The following is a 23628-nucleotide window of genomic DNA, read 5'->3' as shown; positions in this document are numbered from 1 at the left end:
ACTGCGGTACACAATACGGCAGTCACCTCTGCGAATGCTGTCGAAGAATCTAACCGAAAGTAAACATTCTGGGAATCTACGCGCATCGGCCTTGACGCAAGTTCAATACTGAGCCAATGAGCTCGCCGCGGCGAAGTTGGCCGCTGTAAGTCTCGCAGCGCTGGCTGGCTGAGCGAGTTGCGTGTCCATCCATATTAGGTCAAAGCCGCACCGTACACCAGATTAGTAGGTGCTTGATTTTGGTATTTTGATTTTACATAACATTAAACCTTTCTTGGGGTTCATGGTCATGGCAACAGCCATAATAATATTATATCATGTATAATATTACATTTCAGCATATTTGAATTACATGTCATCATACCAAACTGTCATACATTTTTATTCCTACATCATTCTGATTGATCACAACCAAACCTACTATCAGTGGACACATCCAAATGTAAGCGCCTGTTCTTGACAACTTTTAATCGATCTAAAAATAGCAACTTGCTGGGCCCTTTGCCGCCAACAGACACTGTTTGGCCTGTAGGTAAAATGTACAATGTATTTTCTGATTTGTGCACAAAAGCTTTTTTTCTTTTTTCTTTTTTTTAACATAACAATGTTTAATGTCACTGTATGTTTAAAAGACCATGGTCATATTTGTAAAAAAAATGTTAAATTAGAAAATAAATAACATTTTGGTTCATGATTTTTCCTACACCTGTGCTAAAAATAAGAAATAAAAATGTCGGGTATATAAGTCACTCAAATACAGCTAGGTATGAATGGCTCGGTTTGAGTTTGTTGCAGTTGACCCTGCACAATGCGACATATCATGTTTTTGTTGAACAATTTTGACGTCACCCCTCCCATAGGGTGACGTATTTCACAACTTCCTGTGTTACACAAACTCTGTGATGACCAATTTTGACGTCACCCCTCCCATAGGGTGACGGATTTCACAACTTTCTACAGATGAACAATGTTGCCTTCACCCCTCCCATAGGGTGACGGATGTCACAACTTCCTGTGTACACAAACTGATGACGTATTTCACAACAAAATGGCGCTGCCCATGGTCAACCTCTAAACTATCCGTATAGAATGGGGGCGTCCTCGCCCCCATAATAAACACTTGTGTAACTTCTTTCCACTTCAACCCATTGTATCTGCTTGGTCTTGACAGACGGTTAGTCACAGTATGGATAGAAATACACTCCTTCTCAGGTATTGTCAGTTCCGATTACACCAGATCTTGGAAGCTCAGAGATTTCCAAAAACCTAATCAAGAAACTTGAGAAGATGCAAACATGAAATGCTTTCCCAACCACAATGCAAATTATATATCCAAAGGATTTTTTTCCACTACAAAACATCTCGTTCGCCGTAATTTTCATTTTTGCTGAGGCTCCGGTTGAGAGAACCACTTGTTGCGATCCGTGTTTTTGCATACTGCTTCTAACATCAACATTATAGCGGAGCGAACACATCAACGGCCACGCCACCGTTCTCACTTTCACCAGCAGCCAATCACGTAAGTCGCTCGACCACTTCATCAATAACGCGATGTTAAAAAAAAAATCCTGAACCTGAAAATCAATAATATTTGTATTTTGAGAAAAAAGGTCGATACCACAGCTGCTCCTTTCGTGCTAAATGACGAGTGAACAGGCAAACCACAGGCCTTCGTACTCCTTGTGACTGGACGAAAGGTGCCTTTGATTGTAGGTAGTATCGTGTACGAACGGGGTCAAGATCATTCCGCATTTTATTGTGGCAGTCAATAGGGGCAATCGAACGCTAAGAGCCACTTTATGCAGATCATTTCGCTGACACTGAATGGGAATGAGATGGGCCATGCACGATTCCATTAAAAGCGATGCACTTGGTGTGGGTTCTTACTCATGGGGGGGGGGGGGGGGGGGTGAGGGGGAAGGGGGAGGGGGCATTTCTCGAAATAAACTATGTTGTACATCCACAGACGAGTGTCACGTATTTCGTACCGTTAAAACTGTTTCGAAATCTTGAATTGTACCAGTAGTGACAAAATGTGCATAAATCAAAGCACTTTTAGATTGATAAGATTCTGATTACGGTCATTGATATTTCAAATTGAAATTTACTGAATTATTGGCAGCTGGAGCAAATTACTATTTGCTCATAGCGCACCGTTTTTGTTCACGTGCACTTGTCACCATCTGTTAGGAAACGCTGCCGTTGCTGAGCTTTGGTTCAGTTTTGTGTGTTGCATGTAGTTGACTTATTTGTACTTTGTGGGAAAGTACCGATATTATATTTTGTAAACACAATATTTATGCTTGGACGAGAATGCAGGTGAACTTTCTAGTCCTGTCAAAACAAGTTGTTTACCGCGCTGTTTTTAGTGTGAGTTCGTGGCGTTCGCTCGGATTAAGCGCGTCGGCACCTTCGATGTACGTACGTCACTATTCTAGTCCATGGGCGGTTCGTATATAATGTAGTTGTATCATGTTCGGTCTGGAATATTCTCGAGATTGAGTATTTACTATATATGCCAGCGCGATTTGTGTGTGAAAAAAAGCTTCTAGTTTGAGTTCTGCGAGATGTGCAGTTGTATGTATGGAATGCTAAATAAATCCTCGAACTCAATTTGACGAGTTGTTTTCTGCTGCTGCGAAGACGGGCGACGTAGAATAAAAGAACACAACTATACGACGTTTGAGAACTTGTGGCAATCTCAAGTGTCGTGTAACAATTGGGGGCCAAGCCAAGGATCTACGTTTAACGCCAAGGGTTTTCCAGCAACAAAGACAGTCAAGACAGTCACAGGAGGTAGCCATCAATCGGGTGTATCCTGAGGGATCAGTATTGAGACTACGGAACCGTGGATTCGGTGTGACTGGTGAAGAGTTTGGTAATCGCGCCGCAGCTCGGTAGGGTGAGCAACGCCGGAGTGTAACGGGATTACAGAGGTTAGCTGCCGTTTGGACGAGACGGACTTCGTCGCGGAGCTAGTGCATTAATACTACGAAATACGACTGAGGTACGTCGTGTACGTATCGTGAGCAGTGTGCGCCGTCACGTTAGACGAGGAGGGTGGCAGTCTGCGTCTACGAAGGTGAACAGCGACGAGAGAAGCATCGGAGGTGCAGTAGAGACTGTGTTCTTTTAGAAGACTACATTCGTCTACGTTCGGGGCTGTGAAAGAATACAGACGAACGCACCGGAAAAGACCAGAATGGCTGAGTTCTGGGGAAAAGGAATTGAACTGGGACTAAAAGGCAAGCAGTTGACGGAGTTCGTCGAGTCCCAGACACGACTGCTGGCGCAGCGTGAAGAAAGACAAGCGCAGCGTGAGCGAGAAGAAAAAGAAAGACAAGCACAGCGTGAGCGTGAAGAAAGAGAAAGAGAAACACAGCGTGAAGAAAGGCAAATTGAGCTGAAACGCTTAGAGCTCCAAATAAAAATGGAGATGAAGCGCTTAGAGCTTCAGACAGAAATGGTCCGTGTTCAAAATCAGCACGAGGCACCACGACAAAGAGATAACCAGCAGCAAATGTTACACAGGGCACCGAAACTTCCAGCATTCGCTGACGGGAAGGACCAGATCGACTGCTACCTTGCAAGATTCGAGAGGTTCGCTGAGAGTGCTAGATGGCAGCGCGACGACTGGGCGATTCAACTCAGCGCACTTTTGACTGGGGCAGCACTTGAGGTCTACACTAGACTCTCAAATGATGACGCCAGAGACTATGATGTACTGAAGGAAGCTCTGTTGCGTTGCTACAACTTCACTGAAAGGGGCTACCGTCAACGCTTCCGCGAATGCCAGCCATTGTCTGGAGAGACACCGAGCCAGTTTGTGGAGCGCCTGTCGTCATACCTGCAGAAGTGGGTGGAGTTATCAGGTGAAGAGCAGTCATACGAGAGTCTGCGGGACTTGATCGTGAAGGAGCAATTCCTTAATGCCTGCCCGAAGGACCTGGCGACCCGCTTGGAAGAGCAAAAACTGCGGGGTTTGAAGGACATTACTGATGCTGCTGAGCGTTATCTCATTGCTCATGGAAGGACCCTGGGGACGTCAAAGTCAACGAAACCTTTCCAGAAGAGCAGAAACCAGGCAAACTAACCTCCGCACCATCATCCAATGAAGGGCAGAACATAACGTGTTTCCATTGCAATGCCAAGGGCCACCGAGTCGCCAACTGTCCCCAAAAGAAAAATAACGGACATGTCAATGACAAAGCGCAAGAACATCGACGGAGATATTACGACAACAAGAGGCAAACGAGTGGCTCGAACCAACAAGTATGTGCGAGCAGCGTCATACTTCCAAGGGCTGCCGAGCAAGTGGCTACACCATCGGACGTGGAAGAATGTATATCTGATGGCCAGCTTCTACTCGCCAATGGCAAGTCAATCTCTGTCGTCGCCAGCGCAGCTGTGTCAGTGTCGAACATGCCCGTGTCGAAGGGATTTGTTGAGAAGCAGGAAGTGACTGTTCTCAGAGATTCGGGCTGCAATGGGGTCATCGTCAAAGAGGATCTGGTGCCGACAGAGAAGTTCACTGGTGACTTCAAGTGGACGCTCATGGCTGACAGCAAATGCGTGAAGGCACCAGTGGTAAAAATCCAGATCGATACTCCATACTTCACCGGAGAAGTTGAGGCCGTCTGCCTGAAGAAGCCCTTGTACGATCTATTAATTGGGAACATTGGGGGTGCGAGACGTCCTGATGACCCTGATTTCGAATGGAGAATGGGCTCAGCTCAGCCTGCTGCTGAGGAGGAAGACCCACTGCCATTCGCGAATGAAGATATCAGCGAACTGTTACGAGATGACAGAGCAACTGTGCATCGCCGCGACCAGCCGCAGGTTGTAAGCGCTGTGACGACCAGAGCCCAGGCGAAGAAGGACAAAACAACTACGCCACTCAGGGTCACCAACAGTTCTGCAACTGTTGTCGTGGACAGGGATCGGCTGATTCAGCTACAGGAAGCTGATTCGACCTTAACAAAGTACAGGAGTCGTCCTGTCAAGAAAAAGACTAAGGGCGAAGGCACTGTGCAATTTGAAGTGAAGGCCAAGATTCTGTACAGAGTGTTCCAGCACGCGAGAGTCAACGGTGGGAAGCCATTACGTCAAGTTCTGGTGCCTCAACCACTTAGGCGCCAGGTGATGGAGGTGGCCCACGACTCTATTATGGGAGGTCACCTGGGGGTCAAGAAGACATCGGACAGAATCCAGGCTGCGTTTTACTGGCCAGGACTGCATGCAGATGTGACTCGATTCTGCCGATCGTGCGATATTTGCCAGAAAACCATACCTCGAGGAAGGGTCCCGAAAGTGCCGTTGCAGAAGATGCCTTTGATCGACCGACCTTTCAAGAGGGTGGCCATTGACCTCATCGGCGAGATAAAACCGCCAAGTGAAGCGGGTCATCGTTGGGTACTGACCCTGGTAGACTATGCAACCAGGTACCCAGAAGCCGTGCCTCTGAAGAAAATTGACACCGAGACTGTTGCCGAGGCACTTGTGGACATTTTCAGCAGAATTGGGGTTCCTGAAGAGATCCTCACAGACCTGGGGACACAGTTTGTCTCTGAATGCATGGAAGAGGTCAACGGGCTGCTGAGCATCCATCACTTGACTACGACAGCCTATCACCCGATGTGCAATGGGCTGGTCGAAAAATTCAATGCGACGCTGAAGTCCACGCTGAAGAAACTATGCAGTGAGCAGCCAAGGCAGTGGCATCGCTACATCAATGCCTTGCTATTTGCATACAGGGAGGTGCCACAAGAGTCCACTGGATTCTCCCCGTTCGAGCTGATGTACGGGCGGACCGTGAGAGGCCCGATGCAGATACTAAAGGAATTGTGGACGAAAGATGTGGACACACCTGAAGTGAAGAACAGTTACCAGTACGTGTTCGAGTTGCGAGAGAAACTGGAGGAGACTCTCGAGATTGCGAGAGAAAACTTGAGAAAGTCTCAGGATAGTGGAAAACACTTCTACGACCGCAAAGCCGTAAACAGGAAGTTTACACCAGGTAACAAAGTGCTGATACTGCTTCCCACTGATCACAACAAACTACTGATGCAGTGGAAAGGCCCATACGAGGTTGAGGCTGTGGAAGGGATCAACGACTACAAGGTGAATGTCGGCAAGAAGTCCAAGATCTACCACGCTAACATCCTGAAACTGTATGTGGAGAGACCTCCGGAAGCAGTGCAGGTCGCAGCAAGTGTGGAAGAACTAGCCGAACTAGACGAGTTTGACGGTGAGGAACTACTGGAGTTGGGAGACCTCCACAAGAAAGAGGGAGTGGATGACGTCAAGCTAGGACCTGACCTGACAGAAGATCAGCAGAAGGAGCTGCATGATTTTATGGGCGACTTCACCCATAGGTTCTGTGATGTTCCAGGCTCTACGTCCTTGGTCGAACATGAAGTCCACCTCACATCTGACGTTCCTGTTCGGTCAAAACCATACCCTATCCCGTTTCAGGCTCGGGAATCCTTGAAGAAGAACATCGACAACATGCTGAAGATGGGGGTCATCCGTGAGTCATCATCCCCTTTCTCATCTCCCGTTGTTGTTGTCAAGAAGAAAGACGGCACAAGCAGGGTATGCATTGACTTCAGGAAAGTCAATAAGATCACCGTGTTTGACCCTGAACCAATGCCGACGGCAACTGATCTATTCCGACAGTTAACCGGCAGTAAGATCTTCTCAAAGATCGATCTCAGCAAGGGATATTGGCAAATTCCTGTGCGCGAAGAGGACATACCAACGACCGCCTTTGCAACTCCAGACGGAACGTATGAGTGCCTGCGGATGCCTTTTGGCATGGTGAACAGTGGTGCTACCCTGAAGAGGGGAATGCGAAAAATGCTCAAAGGAATGAAGAATGTTGTGTACTACTGGGATGATCTGCTAGTCCACACGGAGACCTTTGCGGAGCATCTGGAGACTTTGAGGGAACTGTTTTCCCGCCTAATCTGACCGTGAGACCCAGCAAGTGCATTTTGGGGACCGACAACGTTGACTTCATAGGTCATTCACTGAAGGAAGGTCAAAAGGGGCTTTTGTTGGAAAACGTCACCAAGATCCTCAATGCGCCACGTCCTGAAACCAAGAAGCAGGTGCGATCCTTCCTTGGATTGGCTGGGTACTACAGAGAGTTCATTCCAAACTTCGCCGCCATAACGGCGCCTTTGTCGGACATGACCCGAAAAGGATGCCCCAACCGAATACTCTGGGGACCAGCTCAGGAGAAGGCATACCAGACCGTGCGCGACCTGATGTCACGAGACCCGGTGCTACGCCTTCCTGATACCGCCAAAGAGTTCATCTTGCGTACAGACGCATCGGACGAAGGGATCGGCGCCATGCTGATGCAAGAGCATGGAGGTAAACCGTTTCCGGTCAGCTATGCCAGCAAGAAGCTGTCAGGAGCCGAGAAGAACTACTCGACCATGGAGAAAGAGTGTTTAGCCATCGTGTGGGGAATCAAGAAATTTGAACTCTACCTCCAAGGGGTGAAATTCGTGCTTCAGACTGATCACAAACCCCTCACCTACCTGAACTCTGCGAAGTTTGTGAATAATCGTATCATGAGGTGGGTGATGTACTTGCAGAACTTTGATATGCGAGTGGAATCGATCAAGGGTTCAGACAATGTTGGAGCAGATTTTCTCAGCCGAGTATGTGAGTAAAACTGTGTTCATTCTCCAACAGACTAATGTACATACCTGGATTTCAATCTGTTATGTATACATAATATGTGTACAGGTAGCGTTTCAATGATTGAAAGAAATTAGGTAAATTTCTTCTGGTGTTGGGGGTAATGTTAGGAAACGCTACCGTTGCTGAGCTTTGGTTCAGTTTTGTGTGTTGCATGTAGTTGACTTATTTGTACTTTGTGGGAAAGTACCGATATTATATTTTGTAAACACAATATTTATGCTTGGACGAGAATGCAGGTGAACTTTCTAGTCCTGTCAAAACAAGTTGTTTACCACGCTGTTTTTAGTGTGAGTTCGTGGCGTTCGCTCGGATTAAGGGCGTCGGCACCTTTGATGTACGTCACTATTCTAGTCCATGGGCGGTTCGTATATAATGTAGTTGTATCATGTTCGGTCTGGAATATTCTCGAGATTGAGTATTTGCTATATAGGCCAGCGCGATTGGTATGGAAAAAAGCTTCTACCTTGAGTTCTGCTACGATGTGCAGTTGTATGTATGGAATGCTAAATAAATCCTCGAACTCAATTTGACGAGTTGTTTTCTGCTGCTGCGAAGACGGGCGACGTAGAATAAAAGAACACAACTATACGACGTTTGAGAACTTGTGGCAATCTCAAGTGTCGTGTAACACCATCTCATGCTTGCATTTCAAAAACACGCACATTAATTACGAACTTCAAAGGCAGAAACATGTGTTCACAGACGACGACACAGCTATACTTTTGCAGATTGTTTTCTGATGACACGGAGACAACAAGGAATTTGTTCAGAGACCAACAACCACGATCCTTCCAAATATCCTCGTGCCAGGGAGCTCACGAAACGTCCTGGTCAGGTCACAGTCTCCTGTCACATCGCCATATCAGTGGAAAGCACGTCTGGCACATGCATTACATTTCTCATGACTCGCATCAATCCAAAAACAAAGAGACTGCCAACGTTCCAAAATTCAGAATAAAAAAACAAGAAAGGTAGGTTGTTGGAACGTTTAATTATTGACAAAACAAAAACGTTACGTTCACAGATGTCCACAGACAAACAAACACTAATTATACAGAAAACTTATCTGACAAAATGTTCAGCTGCTTGCATTGATTAATCATTGCCTTGCTTGTGTCTTCCTAGCAAGCAGCTGAACTTTTGTCAGATAAGTTTTTCGCATAAGTAGTGTTTGTTGTTCTGTTCACTTAAAAGACCGCTGGGTCGAAATATCTGTGAACGTAACGTTTTGTTTTGTCAATAAGAAAACGTCACAACAACATACCTTTCTTGTTTTTTGATTCATGACTCGAATTGTCTGCAGAACCGAAGAATGGCGAAAGGGAAATAGATCCGTATTCACATCCATCAAAAATACATTCTGGTGTCCATCCAAAAATAATCCTGATGCAGCACGAACTCGAACGAGTAACACTGAAGGTTTTCAGTTTCACCCAATGTCATTGACTTCAGCTTTCCGCTGTGGAGTTCTGTAATCCAGTATCAGTCCATCAAAACTCTATTCTAATGTTCATCAAAAATCGATCATGGTGCAGTATGAACTCAAAACAATAACCCTGACGAATTTGTGTATGTCACTGACTTTAGAGGCTTATTCCCTCAACATGCTATCCACTGCTGAGTCCTGTAATCCAATAGCAGACTGGGTTGCGCAGTTGTTTTGAGGTCATTCAATGATTTTCCCTGGCTGTTCGGCGACTTATCTGCACACAGCCATTGGTGTTGTTATCGGCATTCATCGCGCACACAATGAGTGTGGCAGCTCGCATGTTTCTCGGCGCCAAAGGGCTGCATTGAATGGGGCTGACTTGTTGACTGATTTATCCTTAGCGGATTATGACTTTATTCAGTTATTCTGCAGAAAAGACAAATGCTGGAGAAAACCCGTTCTTTTCTGCAGCATTTCTGCATAATGTCATCTTTCGCCGAAGCAGCGTTTTTTTCTGCAGCAAAACATTTTACTGCAGTAAAATTGAAATCAAGAATGCTGCAGTAAAACGGTGCTGTTGTTTTACTGCAGAAAACCTGTTTACATTTTTTCTGCAGCATTTTGTACTGGCTCTTGGCGGATTATGACATTATTCAGTTATTCTGGAGAAAAACCGAAATGCTGGAGAAAAACTGTCTTTTCTGCAGCATTTCTGCATAATGTCATCTTTCGCCGAAGCAACGTTTTTTACTGCAGTTTTTCTGAAGCATAATGTTTACTTGGTTTTCTGCAGCATTATTGCGATTAACTTTTTCTTCAGAATAGTCTGTGACAGTTTTTCTGGAGAAAAACGAACGACCTTGTAAAGTAGCGTTTGTATTCGTCGCCCCCTGGGATAGTATAATAGTTTGTTCCGCAGTGTATCTCTCGACAGAGGGGGGCTCGCGTGCTCCAACATTATAATGAGCCAGTACAAAATGCTGCAGAAAAAGTGTCCAGAACATGCAGGAAGGTCAACAACTGATCGTCACAATTCATTTCATATAGGATGTTGCATGCACTGCATACATTACGGTAGGCATGGCACCTTGGCTTGCAAATCCCAAAATGTGGACTTAATCGGATATGGGTCCTCAACTATCTGCTAACGGGACCCTACAATTGGGTCCTTAGCCGAACTTGACAGATCAAAAAGGTTGGAGTCGATGTAAGCATCTTATCGGACCCTGGGTCGAACTAAGAATATTGATCCAACTCTCGCTTTTTCTCCGTGTCTGTCCTGTCTGTCTTTCTGTCTGTCTGTGTCTCTTATTGATTTTATTCTCATTTATTAGAATTTTGTTTTAGATGTAAGGACTGATTGCTGGACATGTTAATTATTTAAATTGTACTGTAGTTAACTTAGCTTCTATTTCTACTTGTTATTGAGTTAACCCTCAATGGGCGAGGGCCTGATGAAAAAAAGAATGTTTGCATTGCTGATTATGTCACCTTCAAAAAATAAAGTGCAATGCAATTCAATTCAATTCTCTCTCTCTTGTATGTACCGTTGCCTGTGTGCATGGTACACGGTGATCGAGGGTGTTTCCCAAAGGTGCCGAGTTTAGCGCGGTGGTGAGGTCAGGTGTCAACGAGTCAATGAGTCGGCTCCTTTCCTTATCGCAAGTCATTAAGGGGACCTTCGTTACACCTCTGGCGGTCGTGGGGCGTACGGCACTCGTAATGCTGTTCCATTCTGTTTGCGTCACGGTCTTAAAGGTGCCTTTTTGAATTCCCATAGAAACCTTTTGATAAATTGCCGAAGATCCGTCCTGACTTACTTTCTTAAACAAACACAAACAAACAAACAAACAAAAGAGAAAGACAGGTTTTTTTGTTTTTAGCGCATGGCCAGTTATTTTTTCTATTCTACCTGTCATAAAGACTAGCAAGCTACGTTTAAGTGGTTTAAGTGCAGATCTTTGTGATGAGACCGTTTATCGTCATATAACTGGTATTAAAATAAACGGCCTCATCACAAAGATCTGCAATCACACGCATCTGCTAGTTTTTTTTTATAGCACGGGTAGAATGGTACGTTTGAAGGCCTTTGTGGACGTACAGAATTGATCATTTACATTCCTGGATTTTTACACAGAACAAGAGCATCCTTCAGAATTGATAATTTACATTCCTGGATTTTTACACAGAACAAGAGCATCCTTCAGAATTGATAATTTACATTCCTGGATTTTTACACAGAACAAGAGCATCCTTCAGAATTGATAATTTACATTCCTGGATTTTTACACAGAACAAGAGCATCCTTCAGAATTGATAATTTACATTCCTGGATTTTTACACAGTACAAGAGCATCCTTCAGAATTGATAATTTACATTCCTGGATTTTTACACAGAACAAGAGCATCCTTCAGAATTGATAATTTACATTCCTGGATTTTTACACAGTACAAGAGCATCCTTCAGAATTGATAATTTACATTCCTGGGTTTTTACACAGTACACGAGCATCCTTCCACTTCAACGAAAACCAAATATCAGCAGCCTGGCCGCTTTCTGTGCAGAGTGGGACAATAGTTTTGCTCAATTATCCTTTTTAACTGACACTTGATATTGTCGCTCGCAGCGGAATATCTTTGGCAGAAACCCGCCAGGCTTCTCATTTTCGGTGCCGGTCGAATTGAAAGAATGCTCATATTCCAGGTGGGAGTCTGGGCAGAATGTGACGATGAACATGATCGTGGGAAGGCCGGCAGCTTTAAAGGTAGAAAACTCTATTCATCATGTTTCCGAAACTGACCTGGCTAGGTGGCGAATGAGTAACTTTGTACCGTATACAACTTTGAATATTGATTCTGAAACGTGAGGCACGCGCACACAGACACGGAGACAAGTAGAAAGACAAGTCAGGCAGAGACAGACAGACAGAGAGACAGACAGACAGAGAGACACAGACAGACACACACACAACTAACATCAACTGTTGACACGTTCCTCAACACAACAAATCACAAACTTCACATAAGAATGAACATAATGTTTTTAATTACAGACACCTTGTTTTATTGTAACGAATGATTTTCTTTAATACACATACTTATATACAAACACATCATGTATTATGTTTATTTTAACACAGTTGAGTTAAAAATAAAGATGAACATAATTGCACTATAATTTTCAAGCGAATGTCGGGCCATCATTTACAGTACATCCTGAAAATATGGACTCAAATTGTTTTGCGCAGACAAGAAACAAAAACATTGCAGATACTCGACAACAATATTGATATATTTCTGAAACTTGAACACTGTCATAGTTCGGTTGTAAAACAAACGTCAACGCTGCTACACAAAAAACAAAACGTTATCACATCTAAGAATGTAAACTAGCGATCAAGGTAAAAGTAAGAGCAAGTTCTACTGGTAAATAACACGTCATGGAGCACACACAACTGATACGTGTACACTGTACAGTCACCTAAAGGATCATATCAAAAGTAAATCACTAAATTACGGTCACCACAAAATCCCTGTTTATTTACGTTTGGCAACTATCAGACAAGCCAAAGGAAAAAGTACACAGGTGTTTATTAAATGTGTTAACCACAAAATAGCTGTTCTGTTAAGGGTTAAAAGAAAATAACTTTTTTTTACCAGTTGAGTAATACAGCAAGCAGCTGGCTCTAGTTTGGCATAACAAGTAACTTGTAAGACCCTTTAAAAATGTGACTTCGATGTGAATTTTTTCATTGATATCAATTGTCATACCACACATTAATACCTGCGTTTATATGCCACCTTGATGTTAGAATTACTGACCGAAAGGTAATATGTGCAAAATAAATGGTGTCTCTTTCGTGAGTTTAAATGAACTCAGCAAAAAAAATTGCGACACTTTTTATACACAAACTAAACAATTCATGCCTGTGTTATTTCGTTCAAACTTTCTATGCCTTTAAAGGAACATGACCTGGCTATTTGGCAACATTTTTAGAGTGAAGATTTTTTTCACAGGGGTCACGTGACAACTGCTCAAATGAGGTTACCCAAAACTGATAAAATGACACGGGTATGATTTTATTTTCGCAGTACAAAAAAGCTCTGCAGTAGTTTTTTGGTCGAGTTTACATCAGCTAAGGTACAGGCTGCTGTAATGTATCGCAAAGAAATATACGATCCTCCTGTGACCTTAAAAAATACAACTAAAAAAAAGCCCACCAAATATTTTTTGTTGGTGGTGGGGTGGGTTGAAGACTAACATTGACTTCAAAGTGGTACACTTCGACAATGTGGCCTTGATCGTTGCTTGAAAAAACAAACAAACCACACACACACACCTCCAAAACATCTTTGTGTGATACTCTGTGTCTCCAGTGGCAGGTTGTCGTTGCTTAGCACGAGTACGACTCTCTGTCATGGTTAATAAAAAAGGGTGATTCAAATTGTCAGCATTCGGGTAAATAAGATTATGGGTCCATGGGCACGCAAACAATTTTGACATTCAACCTTTTAGCAATCCTAATTTTTATTCACTTCTCTCCTCTCCTTCATAAAAGATTAAGTATTAGTAACAATACTGTTGATGTTGATGTTTGACATACAAGCCCATATTTTCTATCATCTCCTTCGCTTCATTTCTCCGTTTATTTTAGGATAATTTGGCACAGGATATTGCACTAAAGGGATTGACCAAAGATGTGATAAGACTTAGTGTAGTTTCAGAAGACATACAGGAGAGTAAACTCTCGCTGTCTTTTAGAAATCTGAGAAGAATAGGTCTAAAAAGAGAGGACATCGTACGGCGAGAAAGGTTTGTGGACATACAAGATTAAAGAAAGAAGACTCTCTCTCTTTTTAGAAATCTAAGAAAACTAGGCGTCAAAAGAGAAGGCTTCCCATGTGAAGATAATTTAAGAGTTTGTGTAGACAATTCTCTGAAAGAAGTCTTAAACTGGAAGGGAACTTGATGTATTAGTAACTACAATGTACTGCACAACTGTCAGCTCTGACCCTGCAGATAATTTAAAAAGCGGTTATGTTAAAACAGAAACAAACAAACACACAATCAACATTTTCTACGATTGTAATGTATGATATATATAATATATTAAACCCAACCAAACAAACTCACCATCAGCCAAGCAAACAAACAAACAAACAAACATGTTTAACTTGTACCAGAGTTATTCTTCTGCACATGTAAAATAAACAGAGTACAATTCGACTCGAGATAAGCCCAGATCGCACACAATCATATACAATGAACATCATATTTAACTCAAAAGCACCAGAGAAAAAAGACACAAATGCAGCAGTAGGTTAGTTGACTGAGATGATTACAAAGGAACCCGCCTTTTAAGACCTCCAACATCTACTTTCTTTCTTTCTTTATTTGGTGTTTAACGTCGTTTTCAACCACGAAGGTTATATCGCGACGGGGAAAGGGGGGAGATGGGATAGAGCCACTTGTCAATTGTTTCTTGTTCACAAAAGCACTAATCAAAAATTTGCTCCAGGGGCTTGCAACGTAGTACAATGTATTACCTTACTGGGAGAATGCAAGTTTCCAGTACAAAGGACTTAACATTTCTTACATACTGCTTGACTAAAATCTTTACAAACATTGACTACATTCTATACAAGAAACACTTAACAATGGTAAAAAGAGAAACAGAATCCGTTAGTCGCCTCCTACGACATGCTGGGGAGCATCGGGTAAATTCGTCCCCCTAACCTGCGGGGGGCTACTAAAAATCAGGTCTTAAAAACAGAGGGAGTCTAAAAATTGAGGTAAATTTACCGAGGTTATGAAGAGAAGATCTGTGAAAGCAAAGTCTGCGAAGGAGGAGTGAGTCTTACAAGGGGGGTTCCACTGTACGAGTCGTAAACATTAAAGTTCACTGATGACCAGCGACGAGACGTAAAGCACTTCCTTTTATATTGCTACAAATAAAACTCGCACCTGCGAAGCACAAGAATTATTTCACATGATTGTCAAATCAAATAATCACTTGAAAAACAAATCCTTCGAAAATGAAAAGGGTGGGATGAAAAGCATACAACATCCTTACTGAACACAATTAGTAGTAAGCCAGAAAACTGCCTATAATCATGTTTTATTTACCTTTCAAATAAATAAAAACTTGGCAATGAATCCTTTTCTTCCATTCAATGTTGAAAAAAATCCTTTCATTTAATAACATTCATTTATTACACATGCATTTATTTTAAAATGATATAAATAGAATTAAAATCAAATGTTTTGCTTTTTGATTCATACAATAGTTAAATAAACCTAGATGAATTAAGCAACTTGTAGATTAAGGTTTGAGGCCAAGCAGCCGTAAGGCGAGAATATGTCAAATAACCTTTTAAACACATTTATTGTAAAGAAACATTAACAAATCATTGAGGGGAAATGGAAATTTAAGCTACTTTTCAAAACACATCTTATCAACTTTCCTGAAACGAAGATGCTTGAAATAATTTAAATCATAACTTCTTTGTGTCTGTATACCTCTCTTTTCTCCTGATCTCTTTATTTTTTCTATATAGGCTTGTATTTATTTCATATTTTCAAAGAACACGGCGGACATGTGTGGGATTCTCAAATCGTTTTTTTACTGACATTACTTATAGAGCTCTGGTCTAAAAGACCTCCTTTCTCATGCTGATTTAAAAAAAAAAAAAATTCAGCAAGGGCTTTGAAATGTATAAAAAGATTGTAAGTGTATGTAAAAATCCAATTCTCTGTAAATGAACTGTGGATGATATGGACAATCAACAATGTACACATTCACTTCAATGTTGTAATGATAAAGCATAACAAATGTCATGGATTTCAGTTTATGATATGGCAAGAAAAGGAAAGATTGCACACAAAATGAGAACAAAATTTGGCAAGCAGGATTAGGGCTACCATGCACGATTAAAAATGAATAATTGAGCAGAAACTAGGGATACAGGCATGGCTACAGATGAAGCAACCCTAAACATACAAACTGATTCACATGGCAGAAAAACAGCCAAGAAATTAAATATCATTTTCAATTTTCGGGACTTACAGCATTACTTAAAGAAAGCAGGGGAAAAGCATATACAAAACAACAATAACAAGAAGAAACAAGTCGCGTAAGGCGAAATTACTACATTTAGTCAAGCTGTGGAACTCACAGAATGAAACTGAACGCACCGCATTTTTTCACAATGACCGTAGTCCGCCGCTCGTGCAAAACGCAGTGAAACTGACGAGCCTGTTTAGCGCGGTAGTGGTTTCGCTGTGCTGCATAGCATGCTTTTCTGTACCTCTCTTCGTTTGAACTTTCTGAGCGTGGTTTTAATCCAAACATATCATATCTATATGTTTTTGGAATCGGGAACCAACAAGGAATAAGATGAAATTGTTTTTAAATCGATTTCGGAAATTTTACTTTAATCATAATTGTTATAGTTTTAATTTTCAGAGCTTGTTTTTAATCCAAATATTACATATTTATATGTTTTTGGAATCAGAAAATGACGAAGAATAAGATGAACGTAAATTTGGATCATTTTATAAAAAAACAATTTTAATTACAATTTTCAGATTTTTAATGACCAAAGTCATGAATTAATTTTTAAGCCACCAAGCTGAAATGACACACACACACAGACACACACACACACACCACGACCCTCGTCTCGATTCCCCCTCTATGTTAAAACATTTAGTCAAAACTTTTTTTTTTCCCCCGTCCTTACACCTGTTCCTTGTCCCGTTGTGCTCTCACACCACCCCGTCCTTGCACTCGCTGCTCCAACCACCTCTGAATTTCGTTCTGCTGCCAGACTAATGTTGATTTTACAGACGCTCCAGGGGGGAGGGGATGTCGGGTCGCTGCGGCGGGCTACCCTCTGCAGATGACACTGCACTTCTGCTGAGTCACTTCGACGATGTTCAGTAGTGCGTCTGTCCCGAGCTAACGGACGCAGCCCACTACCTACTATGCCCCCTACTAACGACATTGACTTTTAAGTCGCGGAGCCAGACTGAGGGAGCGTTTCCAGGTGAGAGACAATTGACGTCAGGATAATCCATTTCACAGGATGTTGGAACATTTAGCTACAAAACTGAGCATTGGTTATTTCTTGAATACAATAATGATTTATCTTATGATTAAGATGCAAAGTATAAAAATAGGTTATGACAATGACAATATTTAATTGCACAAAAATTCCAAGAATTTACTTCACAAAAACGGCTGGATAAAAATTGTTAACAAAAGCTGATTTCACAAGTAAAGTAATCTTGGTAGTTTCAAAATATATCGATCGACATTTATATAATGAAGTAAATGTAAATTTGGGAGCTTGCGTGCGTGTGCACATGCCCACATACATTCATACACATATAAATTGCTTGCATGTATGTGTGACAATGTGCACTTTTAGTGCCCTTACAGCCAAGTGCCCTAACAGACTTTCGCCCTTACAGCCAAGTACCCTAACAAACTTTTGCCTTTACAGCAAGTGCCCTAACAAACTTTCTGCGCCTTAGCAGACGACACAAACTTCTAGTCTACACAGCTTATTTACATCTGAGCGGCGGCCATGGTTTATTCCGCCTAAAATCTATTTTTAGATTGATTGAGTTGCACGTACTAGTTTCTGTAATCTAAGGCTATATATTACTTTTAGATGTCAATAATGAGTGGATATAGACATTATGTTGCTGTATGTTCGTGCTTAAGTACTTTTTAAGGCCCTGTTGTTCCTTAAATTTAGCTTTAATGTTCGATCAGCTTCGACCCAAACCTTCGACGCTATCTGAGTGTTAGCGCCAGTAGGTGATGGCTGGAATTCCTTTATTATCTCCATAATGGTAACTTTTTCCATAAATCTAACCTAGTGCACTCTATTTCTATTCCCTTAAGATACTTTTTGAGTTAACGTGCATTAATAAATATTTGGATTAAGTAAAGCAAAGTTTTCATCAGTTTGACCGGTGTCTCGCTATGTGACGTCACGCGCGTCATTTCGACGACGTGTGTTTCTTTCTTTGTCAAGTTTTACGTCACATAACTTGTCATAAGTTCCATTTTAGCGCAAGTATGACACATGTATGGAAAGTTCAGGAGTTCATTTTGTAATGGAGTGAATTCTATTTGGTACAGGGAGTGGTTTATTTTAGCAATCTTTATTTTTCTGGGTTTCCATCGTTAATCGGTCATTATTTATGAGTAATTAATCATAATTACTTTTTGATCGGGACTTCCAAAGTTATATTTTATAACATGATTTAAAAGTATTTTTCACACTGGTTTTATAGCAACAAACCGATTTCAAATGTATGCATTTTTACTAAAGTTATCAGCTGCCAAAAATTCTAAACAAACACAAATTTGGCTAGCATACGGTTGTAGACAGCCGTTCTGGGAGTATTCGAGATCCGCTTCCAGAGCAGTCTGCGTTGACAGTATAAATAGCATCGGATATCAGTATCAGTATTCAGTTCGTGTCTCGACTCCGCTGACAGCTGACCGCTGACCACTCGCTGCAATAGACTTAGCCTTGATTTCAGAGTATTGTGGTACACTACATGCAAACACAAAAGTAAGTATTACTTTACTAACAGAAAATGCAGGTAAAAAAAAAAAGAAGAGATGAAGAGAAACAAAACAAAAACCTGCACAACACACAGAAAATGGAACAGCTATGACTCAGTTTTGAAAACCCAAACAAAACGCTACACAAAATAACAAATAAATCTCATTAAAGGTACTGAACTTGTCAAATCCAGGTGCACGGAGCCCCTGGGGCTTTTAGTAATACCTCAGCCAGCTATCCGTTAGAAGAACTACCAAGTTTCATTGACTTGCACCCAAAGAGTCAAGAACTGCGATTTTTTTACGAATTAATTTCGTACTCGGACCCGGCTGGTCTTGACCTATTTTTGGATCTAAATTTAGATCAGGTAGCTCACCACATCATGCACAAAAAGACACGTCACTAAGCAAACTATGTCAGACGTCATCATGAGTTTGTGTAAACCAAAATGGAGGCCGGAATCACCCAGTTGAATCGAACTACGACCAAACACCACGTAATAACTAGGTTAATTTATGCACTCGCGTGAACAAGAAACTGTCGAGCTTCACAGATGTCGTCGTTGGGTAATTTTGGGTTTGTTTTACTACCATAGGAGGATTTTTGAACTGTAAATGCACTCAGCTGTAACAAAAGCGCAAAACGAAGGCTGTGAGCTGCACTGTGCCTTTAACCATAGCTTTTCACTCATCGAAAACTTGGTGAAAAACAACCTCCTTTAGCAGGACTAATCATTATTAGAAAATCGACAATGTACTTCCTGGCCAAACAATTCCATGTGTAAATTTAAAGGGGGCTAAAAATGTGTATAAGAAGAAGATTAAAGGTCCTTGTCTACATTTTTATACCGAAATCGCCATTTGACCATTAAAATGCAGAGTCTATTATCTACAATTATCAACAATACACCGCCCTTTCGATCAGGAAAGACGAAGCCAGTGTAGCCGTTTGAAAATTCATTGTAGTATTCCAGCGTAGTACTCATAGTAGGATATCCTTATTTGGAAAATGCCAAGCGCAAAACTCGTCTCAAATCCCGTTAATTTCGTGCGTTTAAAAAAAAGCGTGGACAGCGCTCCAGTGTCAAACTGTTCCTGCACTCGTTTGGGCGTGGCTATAAGCATAGTGACATGAATTTGATTGGTCAGTATTTTTAGGCGAAGCACATGTTCTCAGCAAACAGAAAACAAAATAGTGGAAGCGTGAGTCACGCTACCCAAAAATAAAATCTTTTTTTACATATATTTTTTTTTCTATAACTTTTTTTCCCATGGTTCATTCATCATCTGACATAACTTTTTAGCGAAATCTAACCATAAGATTATTGAAAAAAAGCAAAAATGTAGACGACCACCTTTAAGTATACATGTACTTTTTAGCATACTTAATCATATTTTTTAGACACAGTTTAGCCCCTTTAACATTTTGGAAATGGTTCTCCATTTCAGACACTTAATTGTTACTAATCTACATCTGCCAATAAAAACCAACAAGTATATAAAGGTCGATTTACAAGCCCCACAGATGAGGTCACTTTGATGCACAGTTAGGACTTGGTTATTTAATACTGCTAACAAATATAAAGATTATTGGCCACTCATAGTTTTTCGTTATAAATATGTGATCATGTTTGAGATGTTTTAAAGCCATCTTGAATTGACTTGACTTGATTTCACTTTCCTCGGTGATGTGTGACTGATGAAAATTTAAAGAAATCATTAAATAGCAGAACACTTTTATCTTCTCTGCGAATAAAACTTGTCAAAAACAAAACAACGTATATAAATAAAACAAAACAATGAAGGTATCACTCTGTCTCTTCTGTCATTAACGACCTCTTCAAATGAAGCAACAATTGTAAACAATGATTATGAAAAACAGCTGATGCCATGGGAATGCAAAAGACAAAACAAAACACGACCACTGATAACACTGTAACAAGCAATAGATTTTTTTCATGAATGAACTGATATGGAACACAATGCTCAAAAGAACATTTATACGCATGGTAAGCTCAACACTTGTAGATCCAGTAGAAACGAAAAAACTGTCAACAAATTCTGCCCAGATTTTTGTAAGACAGGCATCTAATTCCCATGTTAGATAAGAAGGTATCCCTCGATGCTCAAAAGAATGTTCAAAAGAACATTAATATGCCTGGTAGGCTCAACACCTGTACATCAAATAAAAATACAGGAACTGTCAAGCAATTCTGCCCTGATTTTTTAAGATCGGCATTGAATATATCTTCAATTTAAGGTGAGAAAGTATCCCTTCCTGCAGGTGCTAAGGATACATCTTTTCATCTCAAACAACATATCAAGAACTGCTTCCCTTGTATCCTATACAATCACAGTTGCTGAAAATGAACCTGATATCCACATACCATTACCAAGAACAACATACAACTGTCACCTCACAAATGATAGTGATAGACGAATTTCTATGACTGATTAAGAAATCTTCATGAAATATTCTCAAAGTTCATTGAAGAACGATCCAAAATACCAACTGCCCACATTCAACAACAAAAGAGGGCAATACTATCGAACACATTTTGTTCTCACAATGGATCCTGAGCAACTAAATGACACTGACATCAAACCTCCATTCACGACACATGATTGTGAGCAACACTATAGAACATCAACAATGGTTTTTCAGTTGCGTTGTCACCACCACACGGCTCCTAAGAAACACCAGACCCAGGCAAGAGCGAGAGAATCACTTCACAGGTAGGATTCCCGGACACACGACGTCAGACGTCCGTTTCAGAGGTCATGTCAAGAGCAACGTCTGACTCGAACACATCGTCAGAGCGTGAAGAGTGAGAACTGGAGGCATGACGACTTCCCGCCTCCTGTCGCTGACCTAAACTGCCCACGGTGGATGACCGCGGCGTGCCGTGAACAGCCTGCAGACGAGCGCGATTGGCGTTCAGGCTACCCACGGTGTCCTCTGTCTCCTCTTCCTCTTCTTCGAAGACGTCAAGGTCATCGCCTAGGTGAGCTATGTCGGACTGCTCCGCACTTCGTTTGATGGTGTAGAGGTCCTTATCACCTGGGTACACTTCCGCTTCGTCCTCCAGGTGACAGATATCGCTGTGCTCCGCTGATCGCTTCATCCCCAGCTTGGGCGGGAAGTTTTTTGAAAAAATGCTCGACTCCGACTGACAGTGTACAAAGGGGTGGGGCAGGGGATTGGGGGAGGTGGCTGCATCGAGAGGCCCAGACTTGAGCGACAGATCCACCGAGGGGGTTAAGGGTTTGGAGGAGGATGGATTCGAGAAGGGGGAGGGACCAGGGGAAGTGAGGGAGGGCGAGGGGCCATCCCCTATCCGTGCTGAATTGGGTGCCGACAGTTGTGTCTGTAGCAAAATGTGAGAGGCCTGGAACCTAATGGGGGGGTGGTATGCCCCATGAGGGTAGCCAGTGCTGGCCTGGGAGTAGTGCAGGTTGGGGTGCTCGTATTCGCCTTGCGTTGTCTCTACCGGGGAGTGACGTGCACATGTCTGGATGTCGGACAGGCCTGCAGTTGTCGCCACACTGGGCGCAGAGTTATGCACAGTCGATACGCCCACAGTGGTTGGGTTTCCAGTTGGGGGACAACTTGGCACAGAACCGTCAAGATCCACCACAACGTGCGGTTCTTTTCGCCCAGGGGAGTTGGCAGGGTTTTTGTGAGGTGGCTGGGGGTTAACACCGTGGGAGGGTAGAACTGACGGGTCTGTTCTTTTGCACTCAGACTGACTGTCATCGGACAACTGGTCCACAATGTAGGCAGGGGTTGAGAGACCCGGCTGCCCGTTGCTGACCACTTTGTCCTTGAAACCAGGAGCTGGCTGACCGGTAGAGTCACCGGTCGCTTCACTGACGTCCTCCACACTTAGCCTGTTCTTGGCTTTGCCCGGACTCAGCTCCACGTGGACACCGTCTATCTTGGCCGGAGGGCTGGTCAGGGAGTTACGAAACGAATTCTGCGATGGGGGGCTGTGAAGTGACCGTCTCAGACTGTCTCGCAAACTCTCGCTATGACTCAGTTCCCCCACCACGCCCGATGCCACCGAGCCACTGAGGATCCCCGAAGCAATGGACAGTGCCTCGGGGCTGGCCAGTGGGGCCTGAACAGGTTCAGAGGTCAGAGGTAGGGTGAACTGCGGCTTGATGATGATGGCTGACGACTCGTCCGTGCTGGGGATGCTTGCTGATTTAGCGCTACTTGCTGGAACCTGTCGCATGATACAAATAGCATGTAAGCTAGAGTCTGATCATTTTAATTGTTAGGCATATCGAGCTTTCTCATTCTGTAGAAAAGACGAAACAGAGTTAAAATTAAAAATATTAGGGTCAATCAAAGCAACCAAGCAAATGACTGCCACTCTTCATTGTTTCAGACCCTTCATTTTCTTCTGGCACACTCCCTACTGGAATGTTTTCAAATGACCAGAATTTATGCTTTAGACAAAGCTATACATACACCCATGAATTTGAAATACAACTGCCGCCACTGAGGACGTTAAATCTGAAATTCATCAAGTCACCTGTGAGTGCTGTATCTGCTGCGCAGCCTGGTCCCAGCTCTCTGCCTGTTTGTCCCTCTCTGGTCCCCCCGTGGGGGGATGACGCAATGTGACAGGGGAGGTGAAGCTGGTCTCCAGAAAGCCCTGGGCCTGGCTGGGGGAGGGGGTGGCACTCGATGACTCCGACAGCTGCGAGAGGAAGGCCTGCCGTTCAGCTTGTGTCATAGAGCGCATGGGTTTCTGAGGACCAACGCGCTGCAGTACCTGTAGGATGGGATGAGATTGGTGTGTCATTTGAGGAGTTCAATATAATTTTCAGAATATAGAAAGGAGGACTGTGATATGAATGCTGTTTTTATATGTTATACTCTTACTT

At 42.5% G+C, this 23628-nt stretch overlaps 1 protein-coding gene across 3 annotated transcripts in view; it reads right to left on the bottom strand.

Moving 5' to 3' along the window:
- Positions 1-12168: 12168 nt before the first annotated feature.
- LOC138962446 (diacylglycerol lipase-alpha-like) overlaps positions 12169-23628 on the bottom strand; it is a 115235-nt gene continuing 103775 nt past the window's right edge. For all 3 annotated transcript variants that reach the window (XM_070334256.1, XM_070334257.1, XM_070334258.1), the window contains 2 exons: positions 23274-23516; positions 12169-22961 (listed from right to left, as the gene is read on the bottom strand). In XM_070334256.1, coding sequence (XP_070190357.1) covers positions 21492-22961; positions 23274-23516 — 1713 coding nt within the window. In that variant the 3' untranslated portion in view covers positions 12169-21491. The remainder of the gene's footprint in view (positions 22962-23273; positions 23517-23628) is intronic.

The sequence above is a fragment of the Littorina saxatilis genome, linkage group LG3, assembly GCF_037325665.1.
Source record: "Littorina saxatilis isolate snail1 linkage group LG3, US_GU_Lsax_2.0, whole genome shotgun sequence".
Lineage (NCBI taxonomy): Eukaryota > Metazoa > Mollusca > Gastropoda > Littorinimorpha > Littorinidae > Littorina > Littorina saxatilis.
This window is presented reverse-complemented; position numbering and strand designations above follow the sequence as displayed.